General features: G+C 36.9%; 1 protein-coding gene across 2 annotated transcripts in view; it reads right to left on the bottom strand.

Moving 5' to 3' along the window:
• STRN (striatin) overlaps window positions 1-18,310 on the bottom strand; it is a 104,461-nt gene that overhangs the window by 36,639 nt on the left and 49,512 nt on the right. For both annotated transcript variants that reach the window (XM_047782284.1, XM_047782285.1), the window contains exons 4-8: window positions 13,108-13,186; window positions 10,800-10,967; window positions 8,932-9,067; window positions 5,082-5,217; window positions 463-573 (exon numbers count right to left, since the gene is read on the bottom strand). In XM_047782284.1, the coding sequence (XP_047638240.1) occupies window positions 463-573; window positions 5,082-5,217; window positions 8,932-9,067; window positions 10,800-10,967; window positions 13,108-13,186 (630 nt within the window). The remainder of the gene's footprint in view (window positions 1-462; window positions 574-5,081; window positions 5,218-8,931; window positions 9,068-10,799; window positions 10,968-13,107; window positions 13,187-18,310) is intronic.

Raw genomic sequence — 18,310 nt, 5'->3', positions numbered from 1 at the left:
TTATGAACATATAGAACATCCAGGGGTAGAAATTAACTTTCCTTCTGTCTCAAAGATCTAAAATTATAAGCAATAATTTTGGCGGACTGCCAGAGGGTCACACTAGATGAGACTGGGAACTGTCAATAGTGAAAAATCATTGCTGTAATTAAGCACATATAACTTTAAAAATCAAACTATCATTATGTTTGAATAAATAGTCCCACACTCCCATGACACTCCGGATTTATTACTAGGATATACTATGATTCCACAATTATATGCACAGCTTTTTTTTTAATTTTAAGTTCATAATCAAACAGCTAATCATTTAATTTCAACCCCTGAGAGCAAGTGAAAGGAAAGAGATCAGGAGTAGAAAAGAAAAAGAGTAAGTAGTTGTAGGAAAACATTGGAAAAAAAAATTGGGGGATATGAAAGAGGCAAGATTTACTGTTAACAGATACAATGTTTTCCACTTACTCTTCACTCCCTTTTTCCCCTTTCTCTCCTTTTTGTATTGTTCCTTGAGTTTGGTAATTACTCCCTGGTCCACATTCCAAGCTTCAGGCATGAGACACTGGTCTTCCTTTTCTAAACAGAGTGAAACAAATGAAACAGCCTTTTTCAATAAAATATTGAACACTTCAAATCAATTCACTGCTATGTCAATGACGACTTAACAACCATTCTCTTCAGAGTATCACTAACTTTAAAAGTTACTGCTTATTTGTTAGATACATGTCACACAAAATATAGCACCTATGAAACAGTTTTCAATTCAATTTCCTAGGTAATAATATTAAATTTCTCTTGAAAGAGACATAGAAAAAAGCTCCTGCAAGATGTGATTCTTAGTAAGTTAATCCCCCAAACTCCATAATCGAGAACCCCTCATTTTCATCCCATTTTCTGAATTTGATTATGATTGACTCACAAAAAAATTTCTTACTTATGTAATGAGAGAAGATTATTAAGAGATGGTACAAGAGTCTTCCGTGATCTTTTCATTTCAAAAGTTTTATATTTTTGGCATGGTTTATTAATAGATGACCATTTTTATTTTACAGGCTTTATAAATAGCACTTTGTAAACTCATTCATCAACCTGGCATTCAAAATTTAAAACAGGAGGAGTTCCCATCATGGCGCAGTGGTTAACGAATTCGACTAGGAACCATGAGGTTGCGGGTTCGGTCCCTGCCCTTGCTCAGTGGGTTAACAATCCGGTGTTCCCGTGAGCTGTGGTGTAGGTCGCAGACGCGGCTCAGATCCTGCGTTGCTGTGGCTCTGGCGTAGGCCAGTGGCTACAGCTCCGATTAGACCCCTAGCCTGGGAACCTCCATATGCCGCGTGAGCAGCCCAAGAAATAGCAAAAAAAAAAAAAAAAAAAATTAAAACAATTTAAGTGACCTGCTAATTTATAAGTTCTTAAAGCAGGAAACTAAGCTTCTAGTAGAAAAGAAGTTTAATCATTAATTTTTGCTATTTCCGGAGTAGAAATTTTAAAGAAAGTTACTGTTTTATACTTACTATAAAATAATTTACTACATACATACAATGTCATATAAGTGTTAGCTCAGAACTCTCACTTGGGAGTTCCCGTTGTGGTGCAGCAGAACCATGAGGTTTCGGGTTCGATCCCTGGCCTCACTCAGTGGGTTGAGGATCTGGCGTTGCTGTGAGCTGTGATATAGGCCGGCAGCTGTAGCTCTAATTCGACCCCTAGCCTGGGAGCAAAAAAAAGAAAAAAGAAAAATGAACTCTCACTTGAACTTAAGACTCATATAGCCAATTACTCACTCTACATTTCCATTACGAAGTTAGTATATATCTCAAACTAAACATTCAAAACCAAACTCCCAATCTTCCCCATCCAATCTATTCCACCTACAGGGTTCCCTATCTTATCTGAAGGCAATTCTACACTTCCATTTGCTCAAACCAAAAATGCCCCCTTCTTCCCACATCACATCAAATATTTCAGGAAATACTGTTTACCTTTAAAACACATCTAGAATCTGACCACTTCTTAGTACATCTACTACTTCTCAAACCACTCTGTTTCTTGCTAGAATTACTGCAATAGTTTCCCCTCTCTTCTCCAAAACTACTGCCAACAATGATTGCCCTGGGTAGTCTATTCTCAACATAGCAGCCAGTGATGCTTTAAAATAAAAGTTCAATCATGTCACCCTCTGGCTCAAATCCTTCCCATGGTTCCCCATCTCACCAGCGGTCTACATAGGAGTGCTACCCTCTTTGGTTATTTCTTACTACCTCAGAATCCCTCTGATCCAGCCACTCTAGCTTCCTTGAATCCCTCAAGCATACCAGGGCTACACCTATCTTACAGCATTTGCTCTGGTTTTCTTCTCCCTGAGCTCTTCTTCCCCAGATACCAGGTGGCTAAATCCCTCACCAATGTCACATGTTGTCCAAATGTTAAGCTTTCAATGGGGCTTGCCATGGCCAATCTAGTTTACACTGTAACCTGTCCCCTCCAACCCACCCCAACCCTAGCACCCTCTATCCCCCTTACTCTGTTTTATTTTTTCTACTTCCTATAGGATTTATCACATTTTGATGTACCACATTATTTATCATGTTTATGGCTTACTGCCTATATCTTCTTAGTAGAATGTAGGACTAAAGGGGTAGGGATCTTCACCTATAAGACTTGGCACACAGAAGGCATGTGATCAATATTTGCTGAAAGACGAATAAATCAAAATTAACCAGAATAAACAGAAGTCTGTATTACCAAGTTTCAATTCACAGTTTAAAAAAAAAACAGATAACTGGGAGTTCCCATCATGACTCAGAGGAAAGGAATCTGACTAGGAACCATGAGGTTGCAGGTTCAATCCCTGGTCTTGCTCAGTGGGTTAAGGATCCGGTGTTGCCATGAACTGTGGTGTAGGTCGAAGACACGGCTTGGATATGATGTTGCTGTGGCTGTCTGTGGCTGTCTGTGGCTGGCAGCTGTAGCTCTGATTCAGCCCCTAGCCTGGGAACTTCCCATATGCCATGGGTGTGACCCTAAAAAACAAACAAACAAACAAATAAAATCCACCAGATAACTAGACCTCTGGACATACTAAATACAGTTTGTAAAGCTCAATGTTTTTAGAGATCTACCAATATTCAACTATCAATAGAAGAAACAGTTTCTATGTTTTCCAGAAAAATCTAACAATCAAAAATGTTAATTTTCACCATTCATATCTTAATAATAAATTAAACTGAGTTGGTTGGCTTTTGCATCCAGAATGTCTTCAGCCTTTTTTCCCTTCTTTTTGGCCATACCTGTAGCACATGGAAGTTCCCAGGCCAGGGACTGAAACTGAGCCACCACAGAGACGACAACAGATCCCTGACTTGCTGTACCACAGTGGGAACTCCTGTTTCAGTTTTTTAAAGTAAAAATTCATCCTTATGATACCCTTTTTTTTTTTCCTGTCTTTTGTCTTTTTAGGGCCATACCCGCAGCATATGGAGATTCCCAGGCTAGGGGTGGAATCAGAGCTGTGGTCGATGGCCTACACCACAGCCACAGCTACGCCTGATCCAAGCCTCGTCTGCAACCTACACCACAGCTCATGGCAATGCCGGATCCTTGATCCACTGAGCGAGGCCGGGGATCAAACCCACATCCTCATGGGCACTAGTCGGGTTCATTAACCACTGAGCCACAAGGGGAACTCCTTGCCTTATCATACTCTTAGCTAGACCCATAACAATAATAGTAATGGAAGATGATAGAAGAAGTGTGGTAAAATCTGTTTGCTTGCCAGAACGAAGGAGAATTCTTAACATCAGCACAGTAACTCTTTTTTTAGGGATGTGGCGACGGGACAAAGTAAGCCCTTAAAGAGATTCACATGTCCACTCAACTAAATGGGACCTGCAATCCAGTTTTGCTAATTGCTTAAAAGTGAAATGCCTTGAATTTGAATTATAAAATCCTTATCACAAATAAGACCAAACTCCTGGTAAAGAAATCTTCAATCAACTAGATTCCGTTCACTCACACTCATAAACATAAACATCCAGGACACCACTAAAAAGTAAGACAGCTCAGATATGAGGACAGTCACTCATTTTCACCAGGAGCTTAGGTAGCAGGTTACACACCAGCCATGTCTCCTTCTTTCTCTCCCTCTTGCTCTTTCTCTTACTGACACTCATATAAACACACCTGGTAGAAATGATCGCTTTTGAAGAATTTATTACAATCCTACTTTATTTCCAAACTCTCAGAATGATTTATATGCTGTAGAAGTTTTCTCCAAAATATTTGTTTTAATTCTTGTTAAATATTTAAAATATCAAATTCGTTCAGAACAACCTGTGCAAAAAAAATTCTATGCCTTGTATGAAATGATGACATTTGACTAAAATGAATGAATAACTACAACCTTTTAAACGTATACGTCTTTTTGCATAGGAGATGCCAGAGATTAGATCTCTAAAATCCTCCATTACATTCTCACACTCAATTTCCACAAAATCTAGATTTGCAAGTTCTACTGTCTAGGCAGAAAACAGAGAACATTCTGTATATGAATTCAAATTATTTTCATACTGTATTGCTTACATTAAAAAAAAGATGGAGTTCCTGTCATGGCGCAGCGACTAGGAACCATGAGGTTGCGGGTTCCATCCCTGGTCTCTCTCAGTGGGTTAAGGATCCGGTATTGCCATGAGCTGTGGTGTAGGTCACAGACACAGCTCAGATCCAGCATTGCTGTGGCTGTGGTGTAGGCTGGCAGCTGTAGCTCCGATTGGACCCCTAGCCTGAGAAACTCCATGTGCCGCGTGTGAGGCCCCAAAAAGCACACACACACACATACACACACACACACACACACACACACACACACACACACAAAAGATGAGGTAACCAACTGTATGACCATCTTTGAAAACATACACAGGCATACCCTGGAAAAAAGGTGACAATAGTAAAAAGTTCAGAGAATCCAACATTTCAACATTACAAGATACTTAAAGTATTCTTCAAGATGCTGCCCTCCTGATAAAAGATTAGTTTTGTTTATTTACACAACATTTCTGTTTGGAGCCAGGATGCTTCCTTACCCCAGTCTGTCCCATCACCGGCACTTCTAGATTCACTGTCTCCTTCCTCTGATGCAACCAAGAAGTCAAACTCTTTTAGAGCTTCTTTTGTATCACGATCTTCGCTGGTATCGGGCAATACTTTTTTCCTAACAATCTAATGAAAAAAAAAAAAAAAAAGCCCAATTAAAATATTGGCATATATTATGGAATTAATTTAAATAAAGGAGACAATATCCTTTTACCACTGAATTAGAAAACCCAATTATTATTTTCAGGAAATGCATCTTTGTTGTGTTAAATAACAATAATATCTATCCAGTTCAGCAGAAAAACACAGATGTCATTTTAAAAAGATATATCTTATACATTTAAAAGTGGTAATTTTAAACTTTGTTGGGTTGTTGGTTTTAAATAAACTAATGGAATCATATATTGAAAACACTGGATGTAAGACATGTACTTAAATTAGAAAAATGTCCTTGACATACTGTATTATGAGAACCACAACCAAATCTTACATTTCTTGGATACGGTCTATGCAGCACGCAGATATTCTAATCTAGCCAAAGAAAGAAACACTTTACAAAACATCGCAAGAGTTTTTCAGGATATAACCATGAAAAATAACCCTAACCCTAGCTCTGCTACATTATTCCCTTACAAAATGTAAAATGACAAAAACTATAGACTCAGAAATGCATGCCACAAGACTTAGAAGGTACTTGCTGGGGGAGAGGGAATGTTCCCATTATTATTTCTACTGTCCTAATTTTGCATAAATTTTCTCTAATACCTATGTATATTCAAACTTTTCCTAAAATACTGATCTTTCAGAGGCCTAACTTAGATTTAATAGCAAATTTGACAACGGCCATTATGTCTCATAAGGCCCTATGTTTCTGTATTTTTGCCTTTTTTTTTTTTTAGGGCTGCACATGTGGCATATGGAGGTTCCCAGGCTAGGGGCCGAATTGGAGCTGTAGCCGCCAGCCTACACCACAGCCAGAGCAACATCAGATCCGAGCCGTGTCTTCCACCTACACCACAGGTCACGGCAACGCCAGATCCTTAACCCACTGAGCAAGGCCAGGGATTGAACCTGCGGCCTCATGGATGCTAGTCAGATTCGTTAACCACTGAGCCATGACGGGAACTCCATGCTTATGTATTTCCTTAGTTTAATCTATTAAATGAGTCTGATTAAAGAAATAAAATAACAATTTAAAAACTTGTTTGTTCCACTAAATATTTTAATAGGATAATTTTCGTCCATTCTCTCTCTAAATATGACATTGCAATAAATCTTCTAAGTCCTACTTATACACTGCAACATACAGTTAGCTTTTTATTTTATTTTATTTTTGCTTTTTAGGGCCACATCCATGGCATATGGAGGTTGCCAGGCTAGGGGTCAAATCGGAGCTACAGCTGCTGACCTACATCACAGCCAGAGCAACGCAGGATCCAAGCGGTGTCTGTGACCTACACCACAGCTCACGGCAACACCGGATACTTAACCCACTGAGCAGGGCCAGGGATGGAACCCGCAACCTCATGGTTCCTAGTTGGATTTGCTTCCACTGCACCACAATGGGAACTCCTACAGTTATATCTTTAAAGTCTTCTGGCATGTAGCTATTATACTACAGTTGTGAAAATTAATGTAATATATCATAAAAATTAGCAAAACTGTCATAAGGAAACCAACCGTTTAGAAATATTTTCCTAAAAGAAAAACTAGAAGAATTTTTGGATGCTATATTTGGATGGGGTTACATATATTTACATTAGCTATGTCTTCATTGCTTATTCACTGAACTGCTATGATCTGCACTAAATGGAAGTCAGGATATTTATGAGTTTGATATTAAAAAAGAAAGTTTACAGTTAGGACTTTCTAGTAAGACCATACTTGATACTTGTAATAATAAGCTTATAGATTTTTCTAACATTTAAACTGATATAATGACTATCAATGAAACAAAGCACCATAATTAGTTATTACTTAACCACTTAGCAATGAATAAGTTATTTTGATGGGAAAATAAAACATCTCAGTGCAATCGTCCCATAGAAATCCCAAATCAGCACAAAATTTCCAAATGATTATTAGGACAGAGAAAAGTTATCATACAAGTTAGGGTATTTTCTTCCACTACAGCAAATTAACACACATGCTATTGGAGTTCCTGTCGTGGCGCAGTGGTTAACGAACCCGACTAGGAACCATGAGGTTACGGGTTCGATCCCTGCCCTTGCTCAGTGGGTTAACGATCCGGCGTTGCTGTGAGTTGTGGTGTAGGTTGCAGATGCAGCTTGGATCCCGCGTTGCTGTGGCTCTGGCGCAGGCCGGTGGCTGCAGCTCCAATTAGACCCCTAGCCTGGGAACCTCCATATGCCGCGGGAGCGGCCCAAGAAATGGCAAAAAGATAAAAAAAAAAACAAACCCCACATGCTATTATTACTCTTTTGAATCATAAAAAATGGGAGAAACTACTTGAAGTTCACATAATATCCATGGTGGGGCTTTGTGAGCACAAGACTACTCAATAATGATCCAGGGAAATACCACCCGGGAAGCAGTTAAGTTGAGAGTCTCTGATGGAAGCAAAGGACATAAAGAACAAAGAAGTTATGCTTAAAAAGCAATTTATAGTTAAACACATCATTTTCATATATGATGTCTCATTTATTCCAAACAAAAATTCACTGGAGATTACATGGATACTTATGATAATGCCTATTTCACAAAATAAAAAACTAATAAGCCTAGCATATTAAGAAGCCTATATAATTAGTGAGAGACCTGGGGGACTTTAGCCCAAGGCTTTTGACTTTAGGTCCAGTCTACTTTTTTTTTTTTTGGTCTTTTTGCCTTTTCTAGGGCTGCTCCTGTGGCATATGGAGGTTCCCAGGCTAGGGGTCAAATCGGAGCTGTTGCTGCCGGCCTACACCACAGCCATAGCAATGCCAGATCCTTAACCCACTGAGCGAGGCCAGTGATCAAACCCACAACTTCTTGGTTCCTAGTCGGATTTGTTAACCACTGAGCCACGACAAGAACTCCCAGTCTACTTTATTGATACTCCCTCATGTTCTTCCCCGTTCTTCTTAAATAAACACGAAGGAGGAAATATGAACACTCTCCTAAACAAAGCAAAGCATGCCCTCATTTCTTACTTTAAAAAAGGAGGAGGAGGAAGGAAGAGAGAGAGACGCAAGGAGAAGGAGAAGAGGGAAAAAGAAGAGAGAAAGAGGGGAGAGGTTAAAAAAGAAGAGCAGGAGGGGCTAGAATAAAGAAGGGAAGGGAAGGAAGAAGCAATAAGAGCAATTAGAGACACCTCTTACTCCAGGAAATTACCATGGGAAAGTCAATAAACTTATAAAAATCTAAACAAAACCAGAGAGGAACCCTAAACAAGTTCGGAGAAATCTAATAGTAGCGTTCTGAAAATTTGTGGAACCTTCCTACCTAAGCAACCCTGATGAGAGAAACAGAAACTGCACCCATTAGAGTCGATGCCAGTCACCATCAGACACCATAATGGGTCTGTCAGTTCTATTGTCTTACAGCACCAATAACACTGCATTGTTTTAACACACAACATTTACCATATTTACTAACCCCCTAAAAGTGCTACACGTTTAATGAATTAACAAAAGGTCAATGAATGAGGTCCTTTAAGAGAAAGACACTATACTAAAAATATTCTTGAATTTGAAATCAATACAAAAACTCTTTTATATTAAATTTCCCCAAATTTATGAAAAAAAAAGTTAAGGATTTAAGTTTGAAAGACATGGATTACTTTTTAAAGCCTTCATAATGGTCCCTAAAAATAAGTATATCTGAGGTAATTCAACTCACTGTTGAAGTATCAATGATGCTTTTCTCTCTTCCATCAACGTCATCATCCTCATCTTCATCACTGAAATCTGCAGCTGCACTTTCAAGGAATTTGAAATTATCCAGCACGGAGGCAGAATCTGTTAACTCAGATTTTCTGGTTGAAAACATGTACATCTTGCTCAGTTAATTTTTTAAACTCAACATAAGAATTAACCCATCACATACTGCACTAACTTCTGTTTATATTGCAACTATGACCCCCTCCCCAAAATCATATTATGATCTACATTGATTCTTATCTATTACATTACCATGGATTTTAACTGGAAAGGCAATATAGGAAGGCACTGGTTACTCTTTTAAAAGTACTTTGCAATCATAACTCCTTTTTAGATTAATAGTAATCTAATATAAAGAACTCCCCCTCCTGATTCGGTATTATTTTGATTCTTAGGCCAAGATACATGTATTTCTCTTTAAAATATTTTTCTTATCATCTGTCTTTCTCTATTATTTTCCTCTCTGCAACTCTTCTTCTGACACTAAAGCTTCCATAACTAAGAAAATAACTTGTAAATACTTCATTTTTCGCTGACACAATCTTATATTTCTGAACAGCTAAAGAGCTAAAAAAAAAAGCAAATGTGTACATGAAGATACTAAAATTAGTATTACCACAAAACTTGATCCTATTGGTGAATAAATCCTTAACCTGTTGGAAATGACAGACTTTTCAAATACATAAGATTTTAATTTAATTCCCTCTAAATAAATTTAACAACTTCCTAATGGCCAGAATAGAATGATTTCTCTCCAGTTCATTAGGAAATGTTTTAGATAACAAGATATTTTCCTGAAAAAGTTTAGCCACAACTATGGACAAAATCCTCACAACAGAAAAATCTCAAATTTCATATATACTGAGACCTATGCTTTTGGGTTCCAAACTACTCTCCTTCCCTATCTATAGACGTCAGATTCAGAATACCTTTATCAGGTTTCAAATGACAAGTCAAAGCCAAAACACAAGACGGTCAGACTAGTCTTTCTGAGGGTCTTTATAATAATTTGTTAATTCATTAGGTAAAAATACAACCAGGATTAATGTCTACACTGTCTACATCTACAAAGAGAAACAATCTATACCTTATATTTATTAAAACAAGTTAATGCAGTCTTAACCATTAATGAATACATTTAAGAAGGCGCCAATGACATTTGTTTATAAAAGTTGTATTTTTAAATTTTTACCTAAATCCCATAATTTTAGCTTTTGTTCTAAATAACAGAAACTAAGTTCTCACTAGAAAATCTATAGAGCTAAATTAAACCATTCTTCCAGCCTAAACATGAGTTAAAATAAATTTATATCATATTTAGCATTTCACAGAATCTTTGGCTTTTTAAGAATCACATCAATTTTTTAATAAAGAAATATCCTGATTTAACTGTTCAAGTTCATTTTAAGCAGCTTTACATAATTGTATGATACATACCCAAAAAGCAAAATGAAATATTTCTGCTACTGAATTTTTCACTTATTCTATCAATTTAAAATAAATACTGAAGTTTCATTCTTACAGATTTGAACTGAATTTCCAAATAAGATATTGTATGCAGTTCTAATAATAAGTGACAGAGCTTCAAAATATTAAAATCTATATTAAATCTATAAATTTCAATTAAAAATCTTTAAAATATTCTTAAAATAATCATAAATAACTCTAGTCCTTATGTGTTACCTTCTACCAAATAAAATTTTAAATATTTATTAAACTTTAAATTACCTCTGTAGCAGAATCTAAAGTGCAAGTATCACTCATAAGCCAAAAATATTTATAAGAACCAAAACTACAGCTAAATCACTTTCTAGACAAAATACTTACCCAATCATTGCTGTCTCTTTAACTTCAGCCTCCGTGCCATTTATAACTGAGTCTTGATTTTTGTCATCTTCCCTGTCAGTGACATCACTGGAAAAGCCCAACAAAGCTCGCACTCGTTTGGATTTCACATCTAGAATGGTATCTGTGTAACCCACCTCCTGCAGGTACCTGTGTATGAAGAGGATCTTTAAAATTCAGTCATATTGGAATCAGTATTCTACTACTGAGTATCTTAATTTAAAAAATTCATTGCCTGCATAAGACTAAACAGAACAGTACTATGCTAGTAAGACTTGCTAATAAATAATCTTCCAGCTGCAGACAGAGCTGTCTCTTGCAGTACCAGCCTCTACAGTCACTGAGAAAAATCAAAGAACCATACAATACACCATTCATTTATCATAAGAAGAAGCTATTCCTTAATATACCTAAAGCACATTCTTTCTTCTAGGCAGAGCTGGAGTAAACTCACTCTCAGATTCTGAATTACTATTTCATAATAGTAATTACTATAACCAGTAGTCCTTTTATACTTCCGATGTTAAAGTATCACTGGATCAACTGAGATCTAGAGAGAATTTCTAACGCATATAGTTTCCTCCATAACATACAAAACATATTCCAAAGAGTCACTTCTACAGAAGGGCAGCTTCTATCCTGAGACGATTCTAAAATAAAAATAGACCACAATTCAATAGTGGGATGTGGGCTGAGTGGGTGCACAGGGGTGTGTGTGCTGCAGAAAGGCAGCAGCACAGAAGACAGAGAATATAGAGAGTCAGACCTAGGTTTAAAGCCCATTTTTTTCCACTTTCCCCCTATGTAACTTTAATTCTTTCTCATAAAAGAGACAAACCTAGTACAGTGCCTGGCATATAGAAGGCACTCGGTATTAATTAACAATAAAGATGTCCAAAAAAGACCAAAAGGGGTAGTGGCGAGAATATGAAAAAGATAAATGTCACTAATAATGTCATTAATAAACATGATAGATAAATGTCAGGCATTAACTTATAAGTAAGCATCACATCTATGAGATGAAAAGGAAAACAAAGATCAAAAAAATAACCAGTCTAAGGGTCAGTTTATTCTAAGATCTGGTATTAACAGTTATTATAGCTCAAAGAGATACCTCCCAAAGACATGTGACCAAAATGGAGTAAGTGTATCCTACCAAATGAAGGTACTCATTTTTCAATCCTATTCAATATCTATAGAAAGGCTTTGATTAAAATTTGGGTAATAAATTTCTAATGTTCCTGAATTTAATTAGTTGGTTCTTTCAAAGTTATTACGCTTTTCTATTTTTTAACAAATAATATTTGATATACAACTCACTTTGGTAACAAAATCACATTACAGATTACTGTTTCAAAAACTGCTCTTTCCTAAGGTCTTACTAAATAATTACTTCCTCATTCATTAATAAAATGTCACCTTTGAGAAGGAGGTTACCCGTCTTTTAAAAATACTTCTTAGATTGCTCACTATGATAACTACTTGACATTAAAAAAAAAAAAAAAAGATCAGCACTTTAAAGACACTTATTTATAAAAGGAAAATGCACAATCATATTTAAGACCAAAATTAAAACCTACTAGTTAAATAGTAATGACATCTCATTTTCTTCTAGCTTTGATTAGATAAAAAAACAAACATAAGAAATTATTTTAATATTCTTTTCCCATTATCAAAAGGTATGGCTGGCATACCATCCACTTTGGAAATCATAAGCTTAGACTATCCACAAAGAACCCAAAAGTCCAAACCAGGCAGCAAATTTCATTTTACTGAGGTACAAATCAAAATAACATTTTCAAATGTGCTATGCAAGGGTCAAGCATTAAGCAGATAAGTGGGTCTAGCCCACTTCCCAATATCCGTACCTCAGCCTAGCCTTGCTCCTACTTTATACCCTCAAATTCACGTTTTATAGGAGGGAGTATACGTTAGCACAGTATTTGTAAATCTGGGAAATCCAGAAGTTCTTCCATCTACTTAAAAGTTTAAAAACATAACGCAAAAATTACATGTTTAGACATATTAAAACCTGTATATTTATGTATAAAAGGTACAAAGAGTAACTTTAAGGATAAAAAATTCTTTAAAATATAAATTTAAGCAAAAAATATAATTTAGAACCTTTAAGTTGTGTTCTTTTTGATAAAGTTAAAATTACGGAAAGTGAATTTCTTAACTCTTATTAAAATTTAATAATAAATTCTACTATAGTGGAAAAAGTGCTTATGAAAAAAGAACATAATTTAATGAAGCTTTTTCACAGCAGATACTTTCAGGACATACTTACTGTCTGAGTAGCTGTCGACCTTGCTTCCACATTAACTGACTGTTTTGTTGTGGTTGCACCTCTGTTTCATTACCTTCATCTGGAAAACATTAAATAATAAAACTGATGTTAAACACATTAGAGGACATCTAAATTCATTTTAAAAAAAAAAAGGTCCAATAAAAATTTATAAGATTAAGAGTTCCCTGTTTGTGTAGTGGCTAAGGATTTGGTATTTTCACTGTTATGGTTCAGGTTCCATCCCAAACCCAGGAATTCCCACATGCCACAGGCATAGCCAACAACAAAAAAAATTATAAGATTAAAAACACTGTACTGTAAGGTACATTTTAGGACAATGTAAACATGTTCTTAAGTTTAATTTCTATAACAAAACTCTAACATAAATTCATTACTGCTCTAAAATAAAGACTTTTTTCCTATTTTTAGTAATCTGAGAATTTTCCTCCAGGACCAACTGAGTCACACAAGAGTCAAATAAATGTACTATGAAGCACTACATCAGAATTAGAACAAAATACCTAGGAATGATGGCTTAAAAAAAAAAAAAAAGCCAGTCTGGTAAAGAGTAGATAAGAAATAACCCCAATCCAAATGAATTTCCTTCACTAGTTATTAAATGAAAACACCAAGCATTATTTTTTAAGACATTCTTTAAATGAAAACCTCCCAGGCCCTGTAAAGCTTAAATTTAAAACACTCGGGAGAAGCCAAATCCTTCAAAAATACGTAAAATAAAAAGAGAGTCTTCTTTCGGTAAGTCTGGACTTAAGAATTTCCATACTAGAGCATGCCTCGACTTTAAAAACATAAAAGAAGTTCACACTTTCCATCAGCCCATGATGGAAACTGTGGTCTTTATAGGGTTTTTATTCCAGTGGAAATATGAGAAACTGGGAAATTCTGTTTTATGATATTTTATATTAAATATTTAATGCATTCTAGATGCTATGTTTAAAACACATAATTGGGAGTTCCCGTTGTGGCACAGCAGTTACAAACCCGAATAGTATCCATGAGGATGTGGGTTTGATCCCTGGCCTCCCTCAGTGGGTTAAGTATCCGGTGTTGCTGTGAGTTGTGGTGTCGGCCACAGACGCAGCTCAAATCCCACATTGCTGTGACTGTGGTATATTCGCTTAGACCCCTGGCCTGTAAATCTGTGGGCCCGAAAAGCAAAAAAAAAAAAAAAAAAGAATAAACTAAAAATAAACAAAAACATAATAATTATTCTTTCAATCTTCACAACCTTAAAAGATGGGTGTCATCACTATCCCCATTTTAAAAATGATAAAGATGGGAGTTCCCGTCATGGCGCAGTGGTTAACGAATCCGACTAGGAACCATGAGGTTGCGGGTTCGCTCCCCGCCCTTGCGCAGTGGGTTAATGATCTGGCATTGCCATGAGCTGTGGTGTAGGTTGCAGACGAGGCTCGGATCCCGCGTTGCTGTGGCTCTGGCGTAGGCCGGTGGCTACAGCTCCGATTCAACCCCTAGCCTGGGAACCTCCATATGCCGCGGGAGCGGCCCAAGAAATAGCAACAACAACAATAACAACAACAACAACAAAAAGAATAAAGGGCATACAATTCAGAAAGGAAAAAATAAAACCGTTTCTATGTGCCAATAACATGATGGTCTATGTAGAAAACCCCAAGGAATCTACCAAAAATAAATAAATAAATAAATAAAATAAAATAAAATAAAAATGATAAAGATGAGTTTTACTAGTTCATGGTAAGGTTTCTAAGTGAGAAATACAGTTACAAGTGCTCAAATCATGTCTTTTTGATCCCTATTTTCCTCCACATGCCATCATTACAATGATAAGAGGTTAGACATATACGTAAATAAAAATAAGAATTAATCTTGCATTTTCATTACTCTCTTAAAATAACAGACCAAGTACTGTGATATTACCAAAGGGGGGAAGAGGGACAGGAAAGTAGGGGAGAGGTGTGAGGGGAATTAATTTAACTTAATCTTTGTCTTCACTTCCTTTACTCTCTAGTATTAGTTCAGGGTCTATCAATTCAACTATTCTTCTGAGAGTGTCTTCAATTTTATTGTCCCCTTGTGAGCTGTTTTCATTCTATTTTACCTAGGCTGCCCCAATTATGCAGACCTGCATGAAAACTCATGATCACAAATTCAATCAGACCTTTTTTTGAAGATAAAGCTATTATATTAAATACTCACCACCAGACCAAAACCCAAACCTAACTTCTACATTTTCTCATGGTAACAATAAAAGACACATTTGTTCCCCCTGCCATTCTCCAGCTATGATTAGAATCCAATCCCTGTCACTTCTTTGGAAACCTTCCTATTTTAAATAATTCTACTCTCTCCCTTATATATGATCCTCCTCTAAGAAACACGCACACACACACACAGAGTCTTCTTTAATCCCATGTGTCCTTTCAGCTATCTCCCTCAAACCCTCTCCTTCACCTCCACAACCTAGGCTTCCTAAAAGTTTACTACACTTAGTCTTCATTTTTCACCAATAGTCTTTGTTTCTGCCCTCAACATTCTTCTAAAAGTGCTGACAATAAAGTTCTCAATGACCTGTGTGTCATTAAATCCTCTCAGCCCCTTGAGCATTAACCAACCAGTAGTGCTGAAGGATTCTTCCTTCTGGAAACCCTCTCTTCTCTTGGTCTCCACTCTCCTGGTTTTCCTCCTACTGTTAAAATAATCCTCATCAGTTTCCTTTTCAGATTTCTATTCTTCTTCCAGTTTTGTGAATGCTGCCATTTCTCAGGGCTCCATTTTAGGTCCTCTTATTCTGCATAAGGTCCCTAGGAGAGCTCTTCCACCCCAATGGCATTAAGCATCAGGAGTACTGGATGCTGTATGTTCTCAAATCTACACAGCAAACCCACATCTCTGGCTTGAGCTCTGGACCCACATGCCCAATTGTCTATGAGCCATTTTCACTTCATGCCTCAAAAATAAATCAAAAAATGAACCCACCATCTTCCAAATGTATTCTAGTCTAGTTTTTTGATTTTTTGAAAATTTACCGAAATACAGTTGATTTACAATGTTGTGATCATTTCTGCTGCACAAAGGAGTGATTCAGTTATACATATACGCATGTACATTCTTTTTCAGACTCTTTTCCCATATAGGTTATTACAGAATATTGAATAGAGCTCCCTGTGCTATGCAGCAGGTGCCCGTTGATCATCCATTCCATCTATAAATGTGCATATGCCAATCCCAAATCCCCTATCCATCCCTCCCCCTACATCTGGTCTAGTTTTTTAAACCCAAAGTGTGAGAGTCATCTTTGATTCTCCCTTTTTTAAATCCCATACATCTAAACAAGAACTAATTTCCTGCAGATTTTGCTTCCTAAATATTTCCTGAACACACAAACTTCTCTTCAACTCCTTTGTTATACCCGTGTCAAGATAACCTTCTTCACTTACCCATGTATCTGTAAAATCCTCTAACCAATCTCCCCACCTCCAATTTTGCTCCTCACTAACCCATCACCCCACTACTGTCAGCAAGATACAACAGCAAATCTGGTCACAAGCATCCTAAGTAAGATCCTTCAAAAGCCTTCTCATTACTCTTACTTAAGTATGAACTCAACATATTTTACAAGATCCTTGTAATGTAATAATCTGCTCTCCTGGTTAACTCTCTAGCTGTATCTTGAAACACTCCTTCCCTCTCTCCCTCCACTATCTTAGTTATTCTGTTTCTCAAATGTGCCAAATTCTTACTTCAGAAACTTTACTGCTAATACACTGCTTTTCTTCAAGCTCTCATTCAACAAATATTAGTCAGTACACTTTCCCTGTTTAATTCTTACTTATCCTTCAGATGTCAACTTCAAATATCACTTCCTGCAAGGCAGCTTCCTTGATAACTTACAGTAAAATTTGGTTCTCCTGCTACTGTGCTCTCTAACACCTATTATTTCTCCATTATGATTTCATTGTAATCACTTTTTTATTTTCCCTTTAAAAAATCAATAGTGGGAGTTCCCGTCGTAGCGCAGTGGTTAACGAATCCGACTAGGAACCATGAGGTTGCGGGTTCGGTCCCTGCCCTTGCACAGTGGGTTGACGATCCAGCATTGCCGTGAGCTGTGGTGTAGGTTGCAGACGCGGCTCGGATCCCGCATTGCTGTGGCTCTGGCATAGGCCAGTGGCTACAGCTCCGAAGCAACCCCTAGCCTGGGAACCTCCATATGCCGTGGGAGCGGCCCAAAGAAATAGCAAAAAGACAAAAAAAAAAAATCAATAGTGTACTGTTTTCTTTTTCACAGAATTTGATGCTGGCTCCGACACAAGCATTACATACTTTATATGTATAAGATGAATGCATAGTTTGAAAGACTGACAGGTGGAATAATACTAGTTATTATATACTAAGAAAATAAACCTGGAAGTTAGGAATTATTTCCAGAATTTACTCCACTTTACAGATAAGGAATGGAACAACATCAGAGAAACTAAGTAACATCACAGGTATTTCAAGTGTCAGGAGACAGTCAAATTTATAAGCATCTAATTTCAAAGTCCTAATTTTTTTTCTACAGAGCCACACTGTTTACTTATAAACATTCTGTATATACTGCAACTAGGTCTTTATGATCCAAAATCAATATCTAAAATTTAGGAAACAGGAGTTCCCGCTGTGGCTCAGTGGGTTAAGAACTATATCCATGAGGATGCAGGTTCAGGTCCTGGCCTCACTCAGTGGATGAATGATCCAGCATTACTACAAGCTTAGGCATAGGTCACACATGTGACTCAAATCTGGTGTTACTGCGGCTGTGGTGTAGGCTGGCAGCTGCAGTTCTGATTCAACCCCTACCCTGGGAATTTCCACAATCTATAGATGCAGCCCTAAGAAGAAAAAAATAATAATAATAAAATAAAAGTTAGGAAACAAATTTTTTAATGTAACTGTACTGATTAAAATCACTTTGATTCAGACGATATATTTTTAGGACAGCCTTTAACAAATGGCCTAGATTCTTAAAAAATTTTAATCTAAGTGCATTTCAAGTTAAGAGACATCAAAGTAAAAGAACAATGAAATAACAAAGGAAAAAATACATTGGGAGTGCAGCAGGTTAAGGATCCAGTGTTGTCAGTGTGCAGCTTGGGTCACTGCTATGGCGCAGGTTCGAACCTTGGCCCAGGAACTTCCGCAGGCTACAGGAGTAGCCAAA

Source organism: Phacochoerus africanus, chromosome 5, assembly GCF_016906955.1.
Source record: "Phacochoerus africanus isolate WHEZ1 chromosome 5, ROS_Pafr_v1, whole genome shotgun sequence".
Lineage (NCBI taxonomy): Eukaryota > Metazoa > Chordata > Mammalia > Artiodactyla > Suidae > Phacochoerus > Phacochoerus africanus.
This window is presented reverse-complemented; position numbering and strand designations above follow the sequence as displayed.